The sequence below is a fragment of the Hemitrygon akajei genome, chromosome 2, assembly GCF_048418815.1.
Source record: "Hemitrygon akajei chromosome 2, sHemAka1.3, whole genome shotgun sequence".
In the NCBI taxonomy this organism is placed as follows: Eukaryota; Metazoa; Chordata; class Chondrichthyes; order Myliobatiformes; family Dasyatidae; genus Hemitrygon; species Hemitrygon akajei.
Window position 1 is genome coordinate 84,733,768 of NC_133125.1, and position 18,181 is coordinate 84,751,948.

The 18,181-nt window shown below is 40.5% G+C and overlaps 1 protein-coding gene across 3 annotated transcripts in view; it reads left to right on the top strand.

The window, feature by feature from the left end:
- Positions 1–18,181, top strand: part of LOC140714304 (contactin-associated protein-like 5) — a 1,942,527-nt gene that overhangs the window by 1,917,512 nt on the left and 6,834 nt on the right. For all 3 annotated transcript variants that reach the window (XM_073025413.1, XM_073025423.1, XM_073025434.1), the window contains one exon: positions 9,533–9,604. In XM_073025413.1, coding sequence (XP_072881514.1) covers positions 9,533–9,604 — 72 coding nt within the window. The remainder of the gene's footprint in view (positions 1–9,532; positions 9,605–18,181) is intronic.

Genomic DNA, 18,181 nt, shown 5'->3' on the forward strand with positions numbered 1-18,181 from the left:
GGGCTCAATGATTTATTGTCTATGTCCTCTCCTTGTTTAACTTAACAAACTTAGCACTCATGAAACTCCACCTACCATCCTTTGACCCACTTTGCCAGTTACAGGAATATTGAACGCCATGTTTCAGCTGTACACAATTCTGGTAAGGCCATGTTTGGAGTACTGTGTACTGTTCTGGCCACCCAACTATAGGAAGGGGGCCATTAAAATAGACAAGGGGGCATAGAGATTTATAAGGATGTTACTGGGACCAGAGGGTTTAATTATAAGGAGAGTCTGGATAGACTAGGACTTCTTTTTCCTGAGGACTGAGGTTTATACACTCAGTGGCCGCTTTATTAGGTATCACCTGAATATGTGCTTGTGGTCCTCTGTTACCAGTGGGGAAGAGGCACTGTTGTAATGCATGGTTATTTAAATTACTGTCACCTTCTTGTTAGTTTAAACTAGTCTGGCCATTCTCCTCTGACCTCTCTCATTAACAAGGCAATTTCATCCACAGAAATGCTGCTCACGAGATGTTTTATTGTTTTTCACACCATTCTCTGTAAACTCCAGAGAATGTTGTGCATGAAAATCCCAGGAAATCAGCAGTTTCTCAAACCACAACGTCTGGCACCAACAATCATTCTATGGTCAAAGTCACTTAGATCACATTTGTTCCCTATTCTGAAGTTTAGTCTGAACAATAAAAGAGCCTCTTAACCAGGTCTGCATGCTTTTACGCATTGAGTTGCTGCCATATAATTGGTTGATTAGATATTTGCATTACCAAGGAGGAGCACGTGTATCTAATAATGTGGCCACTCAGTGTAAAGTTGAGAGTAATAGGTAAGATGAATAGCCAAAGTATTTTTCCCAATGTAAGAGAGTCAAAAACTAGAGGGCTAATAGTGAGAGGGGAAATATTTCAAAGGAATCCAAAGGACAACTTTGAAACACAGAAAGAGTTGTGGCCATTGAATGAACTGGCAGAGGAAGAGGTGAGACAGGTACAATTATGACATTTTAAAGATATTTGTAAAGGTATCTGGATTGGAAGGGTTTAGGTTTTTTAGGGTTTTTACTTACACTCACACTCTTCCAGAACTTCAAGCCACCCCCGATTTAACCTTAGTCTAATTACAGGACAATTTACAATGACCAATTAGCCTATTAACCAGTACATCTTAGAACTGTGGGAGGAAACTGGAGCACCTGAAGAAAAACCTCTCATTTCACGGGAAGGATGTACAGACTCCTTACAGAAAATGCTGGGATTGAACTCTGAACCCTGATGTCCTGAGCTACAATACCATTGCACTAACCACTACACTACTCTGGGACCAACTTGTTGGGCTGAAGGGCCTATCAATGAAGGTTTCAGTGATTGTATGACCCATTTCATCCAGATTCCATGTTGTCAGGAAGGAAACATATTCATTACTGCAACTGCGTGGTTTGTATTCTCATTTTTATCTGTTGACGTTCTCTTAAACTGACATTGTCAAGGCCGAGCGGATTCAGCCGCATCGTCAACAGCAGGCGCTACCAAGCATCCCCATCACAGTGAATGGTGGAGAATTTGAATCAAAAACAAGAAATAGAGTAAATATTCAAGGTGATGCAGCATCAGAAGGGACGCCCAAGTTGAATTTTGGCTTCCAGTCTGGAGTAATACTGTATCTCCTCTCAACTGTTATAGGTCAAGGGTAAAAGGTGAAATATTTAAGGGTGACGTGAGTAGGAACTCTTGGCTGTGGAGGCCAAGTCATTGAATATTTGTAAAGTGGAGGTTGATAGGTTCTTGGTTAGTCAGGACGTCAAAGTTATGGGGAGAAGAGAATGAATTGAGTTGAGAGGATAATCAATCAGCCATGATGGATGGCCTAGCAGACCCAATGGGCAGGGTGGTGTAATTCTGCTCCTTCGTCTTATGGTATAAACCAGGTGAGGGGGCAGGTAGGTGGATGGAGAGAGGGGACAAAGTGAGAAGCTGTGAGGTGAAAGGCAATAGAGAGTGGTGCAAGCATGGAACGAGCTACCAGCAGAAGTGGTGGATGTGAATTTGATTGCAACATTTAAATATAAGTTTGGAGAGGAATGGAAGGCTATGCTCTAGGCCAGGGTTGATTGGTAGAACAGTTCAGAACGGACACGATGAGTAGGATGGCCTGTTTCTGTGCTGTGGTCAATGACTATGACTCTATGAACCGCTTCTTGTAACAATTAAAAGGGGACCAGGAGTGTAGTGGTATTAGAATTAATGTACAGTAAGTGAAGCAATCAGCACGTTCAAATGCCCTTCCCAATGGTGCTGCCACATTCTTCAACTCTCAATTCTACCTTTCTTGGTTATTTCTTTATTGTCAGGTCAACATTTCTTTCTCCACTACTTCAGCTTGCACTATAATCTTTGCACCATTCTATTGGTTTGCATTAATTGATGTATTTATTATAACGTACGGTATATGCTGTTTATTCTGTGAGCTTCATGAGAGCAAATAATCCATTGGTGTGTATGACAATAAACTACTGTGAATCTGAATAGCAAATGATTCTGCACCATTGTGATAGGTCCTTCAAAAAGACAGCCCATGTGATGGGAAGAAAGGCCTCATGCAATTCTCTTCCTTAATTACTAAAAGCTGATGATGTTTGAGTAATGCACATAAAATGCTGGAAGAGCCCAGCAAGACGGGGAGCATCAGTAGTGAGGAATAAACAGTGGACATTTCAGATGGAGACCTTTCATCAAGATTGGAAAGGAAGGGAGAAGAAGCCAGGTGAGTGGAGAGGGAACACATGGACAAAGAGTTAGAGAACATCTTCTTATCCTAGCTTCTTCCCCCTTCCTTTCCAGTCAGACCAAAATGTTAACTGTTTATTCCCCTCCATAGATGCTGCCTGACCTGCTGAGTTTCTTCAGTATTTTGTGTGTGGTGCTCTGGATTTCTGACATTTGTTGAATCTTTTGTGCTTATGATTTGCCATTCCACTGCAAAGGCTGTTTGAGGTCATCTTACCCTGAAGAAGTTTAAATCTTCAACAGGAGTTCAGGGAGACCTCCCTCCACTGCTCCCCCTCTATGATCTCAGCTGTCCTCCAACTCTTCAACTATGTCCTACCCACCCCCCAACCACTAACCTTCCCCCTCACCTGGTTTCACCTACCACCTTGCCATCTTGTTCTCCTCCCCCTCCTCCCACCACTTTATTCTAGCTTCTTTCCTCTTCGTGTCCAGTCCTGATGAAGGGTCTTGGTCCAAATCATCAACTGTTTATTCCTCTCCATTGATTCTCCAGCATTTTGTGTGTGTTGTTCTGGATTTCCAGCATCTGCAGCATCTCTTTGTGTTTAGGATTTGATGCTTAAGTAGCTCATGTTAGAAGCAGCCCACTCAGAATATACTGTACCAATTTTCCAACTGATATTTATAGATCTATATTTCAATTCTGCCACCACTGATATATAATTTCAACAAATGAAGAATCATGTGCACTCATTTTCAATTTAATACTCTACCTGCCACCCACCCCTCCCAAGTGTATCAGTGCATTAATTTTTGATTATAAAAATCAAACCACACCATTAAGTGCTGATTTACTTTCATTTTGAGTTGACAGCAAATAAGTATTATCTGTGAGCTTGCGCCTCTGTGTGTGTGTGAATTCTCTCAATCATCTCCTTATTGATTCAGACAGGAGCCAAGTTGGCTGGATATTTTTTGCTGGCCACAGATTTCTATTAAATTTAATGTTCAGCATTATTGAAATAGCTCTGAGCTCTATTCTGTTGTGATGTGCCAAAAATTTATTTCTTTTTGTAACTGAGGTCAAAGAACTGGAGATGTTTAGACTGTCCCTTTCTACTGGGAAGCCAATCCCACTCTTAACATTCACAATGAAAGTATTTTTACGAATATTGTTTCGTAAAGATATACTTATTTTGCTTCATTACTCAGTCACTTCAACGTTGAAAGTAAATTTATTATCGAAGTATGTATAGTGTGTAGCCATACACTACACTGAGATTCATTTTCTTGCAGGCATTTACGGGAAAATAAAGAAACACAATAGAATGTATGAAAAACTATGCATAACAATAGGTGACAAACAACAAACGTGCAAAAGAAGACAAATCATTCTAATAAAACAAAGTAAATAAATAATACTGAACACTTTCTGAGCTCTGGGAAATGGAGTAGAATGGTCAGCTAACTAGTAATTGTAAATAGATTAATTATGTTTATGATACCCAGAAAGTAACTGGAATATTATAGAAACCCATTTGATTCAGCAATACTCTTACCCAGCATGGTTGATGTGTGACTCTGGACCTTTCAGAATCAGAGTCATAATGAGAATTATGTTTATTGTAACTGACATACTGTAAGTTGTGAAATCTGTTGTTTTTGTGGCAGCAGTACAGTGCAGGCATAACAAATTACTCTAAGTTAAAATAAATAAATACTGCAGAAGAGGAATAGTACTTTGTGAACTGTTCAGAAATCTAATGGCAGATGGGAAGATGCTGTTCCTCAAACACTGAGTGTGTGTCTTTAGGCTACCATGCCTTCAAAGTTCAAAAGTTCAAAATTCAAAGTACATTTATTATCAAAGTATGTATACATTATACAAACTTGCGATTAATCTCCTCACGGGCAGCCACAAAACAAGAAACCCAAGAGAACCCATAAAAAAAACTCGACCAACATCCAATGTGACAACCATCCAGCTCATTGGTAGTAATGAGAAGAGGGCATATTCCGGATTGCTGAGGTTTTTTAATGATATATGCCAGCTTCTTGAGGTACTGACTTTGGCAGATATCACTGATGGTGAGATGCTTGTGCCTGTGATGGAGCTGGCTGAGTCTAAAACCCTCTGAAATCTCCTGCAATCCTGTGCTTTGGAACTTCCATACCAGTCAATGATGCAAGCAGTCCGAATTCTCTCCACAGTACATCTGAGAAATTTGCCAGAGTATTTGGTGACATACCAAATCTCCTCAAACTTCTAATAGCCATTGGTCTAACTTTGCATCAGATTAGTTGGCCTCTGAGGTGATGTTACCAGGAACTTGAAACTGCTCACTCTTTCCACCCAGATTCCTCAATGAGTTCCTTCTGACTTCCCCTTCCGGTATTTATTTCCGTGATTCCTTTGTCCATTCACCCCTCCCCACCAATATTCTTCCTGGTGCACATCCCTGCTAACGACAGAAATGCTAGCCTGCCCATTCACTTCCCCCCTTACCTCCATTCAGTCCTTCCAGTTGAAGCACTATTTCACCTGTGAATCTTGTCAAGGTCATCCATTGTATCTGGTGCTTCTGATGAGCCTCCTCTACATTGGTGAGACTCAACGTAAATTGGGGGGCAGGGAGTGTATTGTCGATCATTTCACTCAATCTGCCAAAAGCAGACTTCCCCGTGGCCAATCACTTTAATTCCTATCCCTGTTCCTGTTCTGATATGTCGGTCCATGGCCTCCTCTTGTGCCATGATGAGACCACCCTCAGGGTGGAGGAGTGACACCTCATATTCTGTCTAGGTAGCCTCCAAACTGATGGCATGAATTTCAATTTCTCCTTCCATTATCTTTTTCCCCTCCCACTCCCTTTGTTTTTATTCCCCTCCACCCAGCTTCTTACCTTTTCTCCTCACATGCCTATCACATCCCTCTGGTGCCTCTCCTTATTTCCTTTTTCTCATGGTCCACTCTCCTATCCTATCAAATTCCTCCTTCTCCAACTTATTACCTTTCCCACTTATCCAGCTTCACCTATTAATGTTGAGCATATTCTCTTTCCCCTGCACCCCTCCCTTTTTATTTTGGCACTTTCCCCTTACCTTTCCAGTGCTGAAGGAGGGTCTTGGCCTGATACGTTGACTGGTTATTCATTTCCATAGATGCTGCCTGGCCTGTTGAGTTCCTGCAGCATTTTGTGTGTGATGCTCTGGATGCCCAGCATCAGCAGAATCTTTTGTGTTTACAACCATTTCCTTGGTTGTACTGGCACTCAGTGCAAGATTGTTACTGTGACACCACTCAACCAGCAGATCCATCTCACTTTTGTATGCTTCCTCATCACCATCTGTTATTCTGCTTACAACATGAACTGTGCCCAGCCACACACTTGTGGGTGTAGAGAGGGTAGAGAAGTGGGCAATGTATCCTTGAGGTGCACCAGTGTTGACTGACAGCAAGGAGGAGATGTTATCACCAATCCGTACTCACTGTGGTCTCCCGATAAGGAAGTCAAGGATTCATTGGCAGAGAGAGGTTGAAAACAAGTTTTTGAAGCTTGTTGATTAATATTGATTGTATTAAACACTGAGCTGTAATCCTTTCCATAGATGCTGCCTGGCACAGGAATGGCTGTTGTCGAGGTTGTCCAAACCTGAATGGAGAGCCAATGAGATTGCATCCACTGTAAACCTAATGTAATGGTAGGCGAACGCAGACGGTCCAGGTCCTTGCTTAGGCAGGAGTTGATTCTAGCTATCAGCAACCTCTCAAAGTACTTCATCACAATAGATGTGGGTGCAACTGGTTGATAGTCTTTAAGGCTCACTTTGCTCTTCTTGGGCATTGGTACCATTTTGAAATAAGTGGGAACTTCCAAGTACAGCAGTGAGAGATTGAAGATGTCCTTAAAACTCCAGCTAGTTGGTCGGCACAGGTTAACTGCCATCTAAAATGCTCTAGCAAACCATATAGTTGCAATAGACTAAAAATATGTTATAAAAGTATGGGACAATGCAGATCAATTCACTGATCAGATCTGGGTCTGTCAGAAGTAGCTTCTGATTGGTCCATCTTCACAAAGTCAGAGGACGGGTTTCTGAATCAGAACACCTATCCCTGGACAGCTCAAATAACAGAGTGATGAGTCATACTAACAGAATCATATCTTACACTACAGATTCCTTCACTGAATCGCACGGCAACCCATCTATTTAGCTTTAGCCTAATCACAGGACAATTTAACTGGAAACCATGAGCACCTGGATGAAACCATGGAGAAGATATACAAACCCTTGGTAAACGGTGCAGGAATTGGACTCTGAACTCAGGATCGCCCTGAGCTGGAATAGCATTGCACAAACCACTACTCTATCGTGACATCTAAATGTACATTTATGAAGGAGTGGCCTTGTGAGTAGGCAACATAGACAATGAACTCAAGAAATTCTGCAGATGCTGGAAATCCAAAACAACACACACAAAATGCTGGAGGAACTCAGCAGGCCAGACAGCATCTATGGAAATGAATAAACAGTTGATGCTTTGAGCTGAGGCCCTTCCTCATAAACTTTCAGATGTCTTGCAATATCTGATTAATCTCATCTGAGAAAATTTCCTTCAGATTACATCTTCAGCTGATGAATTAATACTCCTCCAAATTTGGAAGGAAGATTGCAAGTAACAAAGGCAATGCTAGATTCCAGGTAGACAAACTTCTCGTTAACAAGGCCATGGTATTACTACCAGTGATGACGTCATTGTGTTCTGGAGAGCAGTTCAACGAATGGTGAGAGACCCAACACAAACGATGAACCTTCTTGAATACATCCACATAAATGTACTGTTGCTGATGCCTCTGCCAATTATAATGCTTGTGAATGGCACTGTTTTAGAATAGATCTATCAGCTCAGGAATGGATATTGGAGAAGCCCAGTGCATCCACAGGAATATATCCCACTGGCTGATGTGGCTCAGTTTTTACCATCATTGCCCTCTTCTCATTACTGCCATCGGGGAGGAGGTACAAGAGCCTAAGAACCCTAACTCAATGATTTAGGTAACTTCTTCCTAACTGCTATCAGATTTCTGAATAGCCCATGAACCCATGGACACTATGTAGTTATCTTTATCTTACACTATTTATTATCTTGTATTTTTAGTAATTTTTATGTCTTGGAAAACAACTGCAGCTGCAACACAAGAAATTTCACATAAATAAATCTGATACTGATTTGATTCAAAAAGTTTGATGTTCAAACCCTTTTCCCAAGATTCGGGTAGACAGCTCTCAACAGATCTTTAACTAAAGTATACTGAAAATACTTTTGTTGGAATTAGATACAAAACATCTCATGAATTAAAAGCAACTCCCGATATCCTGAGCCAAATTCAATCCTCAATCAATGTTGCTGCTATACTGTATTTATCTCATCATCACGAGACTGTTGCTGTTATTGAGATAAAATGCGTAGTGGCTAGTGCAACACTATTGCAGCTAGGGGTGTCAGAGTTTGGAGTTCAATTCTCAGGGTGCCAGAGTTCATTGACTGTAAGGAGTGTTTACATTCTCCCTGTGGAATGTGTGGGTTTTCTCTGGGTGCGCCTGTTTCCTCCTACAGTCCAAAGATGTACTGGTCAGTAGGTTAACTGGTTATTGTAAATTGTTCTGTGATTAGGCTAGGCATAATCATGGGTTGCTGAGCAATGGGGCTAAAAGGTCCGGATCGACTTATTTCATGCTGACTTTCAGTAAATAAAAACAGAAAATGGTGGGAACACTCAGCAGCTAAGGCAGCCTCTATAGAAGAAAAGACAAAATCAATGTTCTATTTTATTATTTACTTTATTGTTTACTTAAACTTTATTGCTTACTTAAATTTTGTTCAGAGCTCTATCTGTCACCATAGCTGCAGCCAAAGATGTTGAATATCTCTGGTATTTATTGTTTTTATTTTCTGATTTCTAGCATCTGCAGTAATTTGGTTTTTGAATCTTGTTTTTGGGAGATTTTGTCAGCAGAGAATGTTTTGCAAAAACCGTATTAACTTGGCTGCAAATAGGCATTGTAACATCGAAGCCTGTGAAAGGCATTTTCAGATTTACATTCAAATTTATTTATTGATCACATGTATTTCAAAAATTCAGTGAAACCATCATTTCTGTTAGCAGCCATCACAATTTAATGGTGTAATAGAGGTGGGCTGCAATTGTTGCCACACATTCCAGTGCCAACATAGCATGCCCACAGTGCTCGGGAGAAAAAACTGAACACAACAAGCAACAAAATAATAACAGCAAAACGAGTCTCATTTCTCCCTGATGTAAATGCACTGTTCTCCAATCCCAGAAAGAGCTGTTTATGGTTTCCAGTGGACTCGTAGATTCACAGATATCAAGCTTCAGCTTCTCCAGTGGACTTCTACAAACTTCTGGAGTCCTGATCAACCTTCACGCTTCAACCTGCAGACCCTGGATGAAGACCGCAAACACTAGGCCTCAAACTTCAGACTTGCCGATGATCAGACCCCAAACACTAGGCCACGTAACTCTGGACTTGTCGACGATGGGACCCCAAACACTGGGGCACGAACTCTCGTCTTGTCTAGTCAGGTACTTAGGGAGTCAAGGTACTTAGTTCCTCTTACCTTCAAAGAAAGGAAGTTTTTTGCTTCTGCCTGAGGAGACAGGAACCACCACAGTGTTATCAAAATAGGCGACATTTCAGTTATTGAAATCTATAATGTTGTTGCCCATTTCCATTCTACTTCTTGATAATATTGAGTGGCTTTTTCTATTATAGATCATTCCAAACCCACTGAGGAGGAAGCACCATTGCAGAAGGCAGTCAAAAGTGATTCTGCAGTTATTGGAGGTAAGGAACAGAGATATACAAATAAATCTTTTTTGGATGCATTGTGGATGAGTTGATTTGCTTTACTCTGGAGAAGCAAATGGTCAATTACTATTAATGTATAAATGGTAGGGAGGCAAACCAACAGATGTGTTCTAGTATCAGAGAATCTTTGAGCATTTATTAGGTGGAAGAAGTTCACTTCTCCTGTTGTGTCTGCAAAAGTCACGCACTGAGCTACAATGATACAATAGAAACAAATTAAATAATATAACTTTAAGCGTACGTCAGATAGCATTAATTCAATAAGGAAAGAGAAAGACATCAAAAAACAAAGAGATAAAAGCCCAACAAATCTTCATTGTGTTTAGATTGAATTGCTGGAGTCCAGCTGTCTGGGGTAAGGCAAACTGTATCAGTTTCCGGAAAACTCAACACTGTGGTAACTGTGAAATTTATATACACTTAATAAAATAAAATAAATCATTCTCTTAAAAAAGTCAAAAGTAATGATAATCGAATTCTTCACAAGCGTCTTTGGGAAGGAGGGCAGCTACCCTTACCTGTTTAGGTGAATTGCAACCATTACCTCTCTGTTTAAACAGAGATCAAATAAAATCAGTTGGATCACCTGATATTAACCTAAGCGAGAAATTCATATTTTGCAAAGTTGCTTGCAATTTTTTTTTTGAGCTGGCCCTGACAAATATCAAAGGCAAAGTCAAAGTTCAATTTATTGTCACCTGCACAAGTACATGTATGCAGAGGTATAATGAAAATCTTACTTGCGTCAGCATCAAAGGCACAGAGCATCTGAGCATGGAATAACGATAACCAGCTCACAGACTAGTCAAGCAACAGTCTGACATTGATGCCATTCAAAGCAATATACCAGCTCCCCCAGCATAATCCCAGAGATCTTGCCTCACCAGCACAATGGTAAAACACTTCAGAATTAAGGCAGAAGTCCTTGGAATGCTCAGTACAGTTCTAAGCAATCATGTTTAGAATGACATTATTGCAGCATAGTAGTGCATTGCTATTACAGAGCCAAAGACCCAGGTTCAATTCTGCTGCTGTCTGTAAGGAGTTTGTATGTTCTCTTTGTGATTGGGTAGGTTTCCTCCCACATTCCAAAGATGTATGGTTTGGTAAATGAATTGGTCACATGGATGTTATTGGGCAGCACAGGCTCATTGGGCCATAAGAACCCATTACTGTGCTATTTCTTTAAATAAATAAATAAAATAAAGTTATAACCTCAGGGTAAATATGAGCAAGAAGACCTCTTCTTGAATGCCACCTTCACACGGGACCATAAGATATAGGAGTAGAATTAGCCCTTTTGGCCCATTGAGTCTGCTCCGCTATTCTATCATGGCTGATTTATTATCCCTCTCAACCCCATTTTCCTACCTTCTCCCCATAACCTTTGATGCCATTCCTATCAATAACATATAAACCTCCGCTCTAAATATGCCCGATAACTTGGCCTCCACAGCCACCTGTGGCAATGAATTCCACAGATTCACCACCCTGTGGCTAAAAAAATTCTTCCTGAACTCTGTTCTAAAAGGATGTCCTTGATTTATGAGACTGTGCCCTCTGGTCCTAGATTCTCCCACAATAGGAAACATCTCCACATCCACACTTTCTACAGTATGTTTTTCAATATTGAATAGGTTTCAATGAGATCCCCTCTAATTCTTGTAAACTCCAGCTAGTACAGACCCAGAGTCATTAAATGGTCTTCATTCATTAATCATTTCCTTCCTGGGATAATTCTCATGAACCTCCACTGGACTCTCTCCAATATCAGCAAATCCTTCGTTGATCAACACTTGGAAGAAGCAGTGAAAATGGATTGGTTGGGGGACTTTCTAACTTCAATACCAGAAGTGGTTTATCAGCATAAGCAGTGGATGAGTCTGAATTTGTCAGCCTGAATTTGTATCAGGTGGTAGGTAAACCAAGATGAGAGATGAATCTACTTGTCCTTATTCTGACCAATCTACCAGTGGAAGTTGCTCTCAAAGCTATGTCTTTTCACAACACAAAGACACCATCATCCAGTACTTGGAAGCACCATCACCTGCATTCCATCCTGAATTGAAAACGTACTGTATCACTCTTCATTCATCCCCATTGGGTCAATGTAAGGAAACCCATCACAAGCACCACGGTGAGAGTAACTTCATCAGAAAAACAGCCATGGTTCATGTTGGCAGATCACTAGTTAAAGGATGACTGATAAATGTTGACCTTACCACTGACATCCAGATCCTGCAAAGTGAATCAGCTATATAAAAAATGCATCAAATTAAAAACTGTTCTATTCAATTGTTGGATCTCAAGCAAGACTAACACTTACTATCCAGCCCTAATTATTCTTCTAGAATCAAAACAATTGACATTTACTGAACTGAAGTGGGCAAACAATCTTTCATCACCTTGATGACCAATCCCACTTCCTGGAGACTTGTCTATTACATTGTAAGCTATGCAACTTGAAGTGCTCATTCACATATTTCCAAATTCAAAGTAATTATCGAAGTACATACAATGTATGCCATCATGTACTACCCTAAGATTCACTTCCTTGTGGGCATTCCCAGTAGGTACAAAGGGAATACAATAGAATCAATGAAAGACTGTACATAAAGAATGACTGCCAATCTGCAAAAGAATATAACCAGTGCAAATACAAAAGAAAAACAAAGAATAATAATAAGTTAATAAGTAATAAATAATATTGAGAATATGAGTTTTAGAGTCCTTAAAAGTGATTCCATAGGTTGTGGAATCAGTTCAGTGTTGAGGTGAGTGAAGTTATCCACATTGGTTCAGGAGCCTATGGTTAAAGTGTGGTAACTGTTCCTTAATCTGGTGGTGTGAGACCTAAGGCTCCTTAACCTCCTTCCCTAAAGCTGCAGAAGAGAGCATGGCCTGGGTAGCAGGGGTGCTTAGTGATGGATGCTGCTTTCTTGTGGCAGTGTTCCTTGTAGATATGCTCAATGGTAGGAAGGGCTTTGCCTGTGATGCACTGGGTTGTATCCATCACTTTCTGTAGACCTTTCCACTCGTGGGCATTGGTGATTGCACACCAGGCTATTATACAACCACTCAGGATACTCTATGTGCAGCTTATAGAAGTTAGTCAAAGTTTTAGATGACATTCTGAATCTGCACAAACTTCTAAGAAAGTAGAGATGCTGTCATGTCTTCTTTGTAATGGCACTTATGTCCTGGTCCCTGCATGGAATTTAAAGTTGCTGACCCTCTCCACCTCTGATCCCCTGATGAGGACTGGCTCATGGACCTCCCATTTCCTCATCCTGTAGTCAAATATTGGCATTTTGGCTTTGCTGACACTGGGTGAGAGGTTGTTGTTGTGGCACCATTCAACCATTCTTCTTCCTATATGTCAATTCGTCACCACCTTTGATTCAGCCAGTGACAGTTTTTTAATGTGATGCTTTTAAAAAGTGACAAGATGGTCGACATCAACACAATGGGCAGAACGGCTGACCTCTGTGACTCTATGACACTGTTGGGATGTGGATAAAAACCAGACCACACAGGAACAGGGGGATACAGGAAGACCATGAAAACACACAGGCAATGAACCTGAGTCACCGGAAGTGTGAATTAAAATATAACTTGGAAAAGCTTAGCATATCAGACCGCATCTGCAAAACAAACCACCATGTTACCTGCTGGGTCACTCTACTGTCCAGTCCACAAAGAAAATAGATCCTTTCTCATCACCTGTTCTAAGTTTCTCATTATTTTATGCATATCAATTAAATCTCCTCTCAGAGTCCTTTATTCCAAAGAAAATGACTCTAGCTCCAGCATTTATAGTTTCATCTCTTAGCTTGGTGATTGAATGGCTGCTGGTGACATTTAAGAGTCAAAATATAATTGCCACATACAGATTAAACCAGATAAAGACTGTTGATTCCCTTTGATAAAAAATGCCTCTATCTTATATTCTTATACAGAGCTATCATACTGAATTCTATTATGGAAAGATGTATTTGACCTTAAACAATAAATTCATGAATGCAAGCTTTTAAATGGAAGTTTTGCCTTACAAATGCATTTGAATCATTGAGCAAATAATTGAATGGAAATTTATAGATCTTGGTCTTCACAAAGTAATATATTTCAAAAGAAATTCATGGCTAACATACGTGCTCCTATGGAGACAAATAAAGCAATGGACTGGATTATTAATTGGTCAAAATGAAAACCAGAAGACAGATATCAATAGTTTCACTAATTGGATAGGGGAGTTTGCTATGGATTGCCTCTGCGGCTTCCAAATATCTTATATTTTATAATAGCCTCAGCAAAAGTGGAAAAATTTAGAATGCCCATGTTACTAATTAAGCCAAAATTGTCAACAAGCTCATATATTTCATGTTGGCATTTTGTGCAGAGTTCATTATTTGGAAGGGGAGAGATAAACTCAAAAATCACACTAATGTTGTGGGAGTGGCCTATTGCCATTTGTGCAGATGTTTCCAAAATAATCAACATAATTTTACTGTGCACTGCTGCAATTTATTTATTTTATTTTATTTTTTTTTAAATTTTATTTAGAGATACAGCACAGAACAGGCCCCTCCAGCCCTTAGATTTGTGCAGCCCAGCAACCCACCAATTTAACCCTAACCTAATCAGAGAGCAATTAACAATGACCAATTAACCTACTAACCAGTATGTCTTTGGACTGTGGAAGGAAATCAGACATCCGGAGAAATCCATGCATTCCCTGGGAAGGACATACAAAGTCCCTAGAGGACAGCAGGATTGAACTCTGAATTCCAACACCCCAAACTGTAGTAGCATCGTGGTAACTGCTGCACTACAGTGGCACATTACTTATGTACCAAGTGATAATTTCCAGGAAAACATCTCGTTTTGGGCGAGTGAATGGTCAGAATATTTGAGATTTCAAATAGCTTCTATCATTAGTGTAGTGCCTATAAGTAAATAGATTGTTAAGCTGTTCTTCCAAAGGAATTTTATTCAATGGTTATTTCTACAAGCAAGAAATCTGCAGCAGATCCACATCCCTGGGAGCGTGAGGTGGAGGGACAGGTGTTTAATGTACCAAACCTAGATGTCAGCTGTAATATCACACCATGTACCAGTCACCCCTTATCACTCTGCTACCTGATCTATATTTGTACTGGGTTTGGCATTACCTCAATTACAAGCTTCAAGTTCCTAGGTCTAACTAATGTCAAAAAAAATCCTGTTTCAGCCATGTGGACTCTAGAGACAAAGACAATCACACCAACACCTCCAGTTCTCAAAAGGATAAGGAAATTCAGCATGTTACTCACCACCCTCACTAAGTTTTGTAGTGGCATCCTATCTGGGTACATCACAGCTTAGCTTGCCAACTGTCCTGCCCAAGATCACAAGATATTGCAGAGAGCTGTGATTGCAGCCCAGTCCATCACACAAACCAGCCTTGCCTCCATTGAACAGACACAAAATGCTGGAGGAACTCAGCAGCCAAGCAGCATCTACAGAACAAATTTCCAGCATCTGCAGATTTTCTCTTGTTTGCCTCCATTGGCTCTGTATGCACTTCCCACTGTTTTGGGAAAGGTAATAAAGAGCCCCTCCCATTCTGGTCATTCTTCCATCAGGGGAAGTTACAAAAGCTTGAGGTTATCACCAAGCTCAAGGACAACTTCAGTCTCACTGTTATCAGATACTTGACTGGACCACGAGAGTCACAGACTAATAAAATTATACATTATAATAATAATGGAAACAGATGTAAATTGACCATAAGACATAGCAGTAGAATTAGGCCATTTGGCCCATCAGGTCTGCTCCGCCATTCAATCATGGTAGATCTTTTTACCACCCCCACCCCCCCACCCAGCCTCATCCCTATAACTTTTGATGTCATGTCCAATCAAGAACCGATCAAGCTCTGCCTTAAATACACCCAACAACCTGGCCTCCACAGCTGCCTGTGGTAATAAATTCCACAAATTTACCACCCTCTGGCAAAAGAAATTTCTCCACATCTCTGTTTTAAAAGGACATCCCTCTAGCCTGAGGCTGTGCCCTCTTGTCCTAGAAACCCCCACCATGGGAAACATCCTTTCCACATCTACTATGATGATGCTGACCACAATATTCACCATCTTCTGTGTGGTTCAAAGGCAATTTATTATGTCACCATACACTACCCTGAAATTGATTTTCTTGTGGGCATTCACAGTAAATACAAATAAACATGATAGAATCGATGAGAAAATGCACGTAACAGAGACGACAACCAATGTACAAAAGACAAACTGCGAATTCAAAAAAAATTAAAGTATCAGCAATAAACAAACCGTAGATATCAAAAACTCAAGTTGTAGAGTCCTTAAAAGAGAGCCTATAGTTGTCTTTCAGCTCCCATTTAAATCTGTCACCCTCATCTTACATTTTTAGTTCCCCTTCCAAGGGAAAAAAAGAATATGTGTGTTCACCCAATTTATACCTCTCATGATTTTGTACAACTCTATAAGGTCATCCCTCAATACCCAACATTCCAGGAAAGAAGGTGCTAGCTTGCCCAGCCTTTCCTTACAACGTGGGCCCCTGAGTCCCAGCAGCATCCTCCTAAACCTCTCAAGTTGACTGATGTCTTTTCCATTCAGAAGCGATCAAAAGATAAACTCCTGAACACTTGATTTCACAATCTACCTCATCGTGAGTCTTGCACTGTATTTGTCTTCTTACACTGCATTTTCTCTCTAACTGAAGCATCAGATTCTGCATTCTGTTTTCCATTTTACTAACTCATTGTGATTATGTATGGCATGGTTTGTATGGGTGACACACAAACAACAGATTTTCACTGCATCTCTGTACATTCATTTGAATATTACACAATTACCAATAAAAGCTATAGAGTCATTGAACATTACAGTACAGAAAGAGTCCTTTCGGCCCATTTAGTCCATGCCAAACTTTTATTCTGCGTAATCCCATGGACCTGCACGCGAACCATAACCTTCCATATCCTTTCTATTCATGTACCTATCCAAATTTCTCTTAAATGTTGAAATCAAACTTGCATCAACCACTTCCAGTGGTAGCTCATTCCACACTATCACCACCCTCTGAGTGAAGATGTTCCCCCTCATGTTCCCCTTAAACATTTCATCTTCCCCCTTAATCAAGACCCCAAGTTCTAGTCTCCCCGAACCTCACTGATAGAATGGAGGTCCTTGATGATGATGCTGCTTTCTTGCTAAAGCACTCTTTATAGATGTGCTCAATGATGTCATCCATCGACATAGTGATAATGGTTTATTCAGAGAAGGCAATAGGTCAGCAGTCAGAATGTATCCTAAGGCCATGAATGGATGCAACTGATTTGTTTTTGTGAAAGAAATGGTGGAGAATTTAACCATTTGGTTATAGGGATTATACTGTTATCTAGCACAGAAACACCATACCAACCTGAGTTCCTACCAGAACTTGTTCATTTGCCTATATCTGGCCTGTAACCCTCTAAACCTTGCCTATCCATTTACTTGTTAACATTTCTTTTAACTGTTGTTATTATACATACTTCTACCACTTCATCCGGCAGTTGATTCCATATACATGGAGTCATAAAACAGTACAGCACAGAAACTGGCCCTTTGGCCCATCCAGTATGTGCTGAACCATTAATCTGCCTAGTCCCATTGACCTGCACCCGGACCATAGCCCTCCATACATCTCTCATGCATTATCAATCCAAATTTCTCTTGAATGTTGAAATCAACCCCACACTCTCCACTTCCACAGTTTTACCACTCTCTGAATGAAGGTCCCCACATTAAACATTTCCCCTTTCACCCTTGACCCATAATCTCTCATTGTAGTCACACTCAACCAAGGTGGAAAAAGTCTGCTTGCATTTACCCTATCTGTATTTGTCAGAATTTTGTACAAATTTCCCTAGTCTTCTATATTGAAGGGAATAATGTCCTGACCTATTCAATCTTTCCCTTTGTCTCAGGTCCTCAAGTCCCAGTCACATCCATGTAAATTTTCATCATACTCTTCTAATCTTATTTACATTCTTCCTGGGTATGTGACCAAAGCTGGACACAACACTTCAAATTAGGCCTCACCAACATCTTATACAATTTCAACATTACATCCCAACTCCTGTACTCAATACATAAATTTATGAAGGCCAGTGTATCACAAAACTTACTTTATGACCCAGTGATGCCACTTTCAATGTATTATGAACCTGCATTCCCACGTCCCTTTGTTCTACTGCTCTCCTCAGTGCCCAACCACTCACCTTGTAAGACCTACCCTGGTTGGTCTTCCCAAACTGCAACACCTTACACTCGTCAGCATTAAAATTCAATGGCCATTTTTCAGCCCCATTTTTTGATGGTCCAGATGCTGTTGCAAGCTTTGATAGTCTTCCTTGCTGTTCAATAAACCCCCAATGTTGGTGGCTTCCATAAATTTGCTGATCCAGTTTATCACATCATCATTGACATAGATGACAAACAACCATGTACCCAGCACTGATCCCTGTGGCACTCCACTAGTCACATG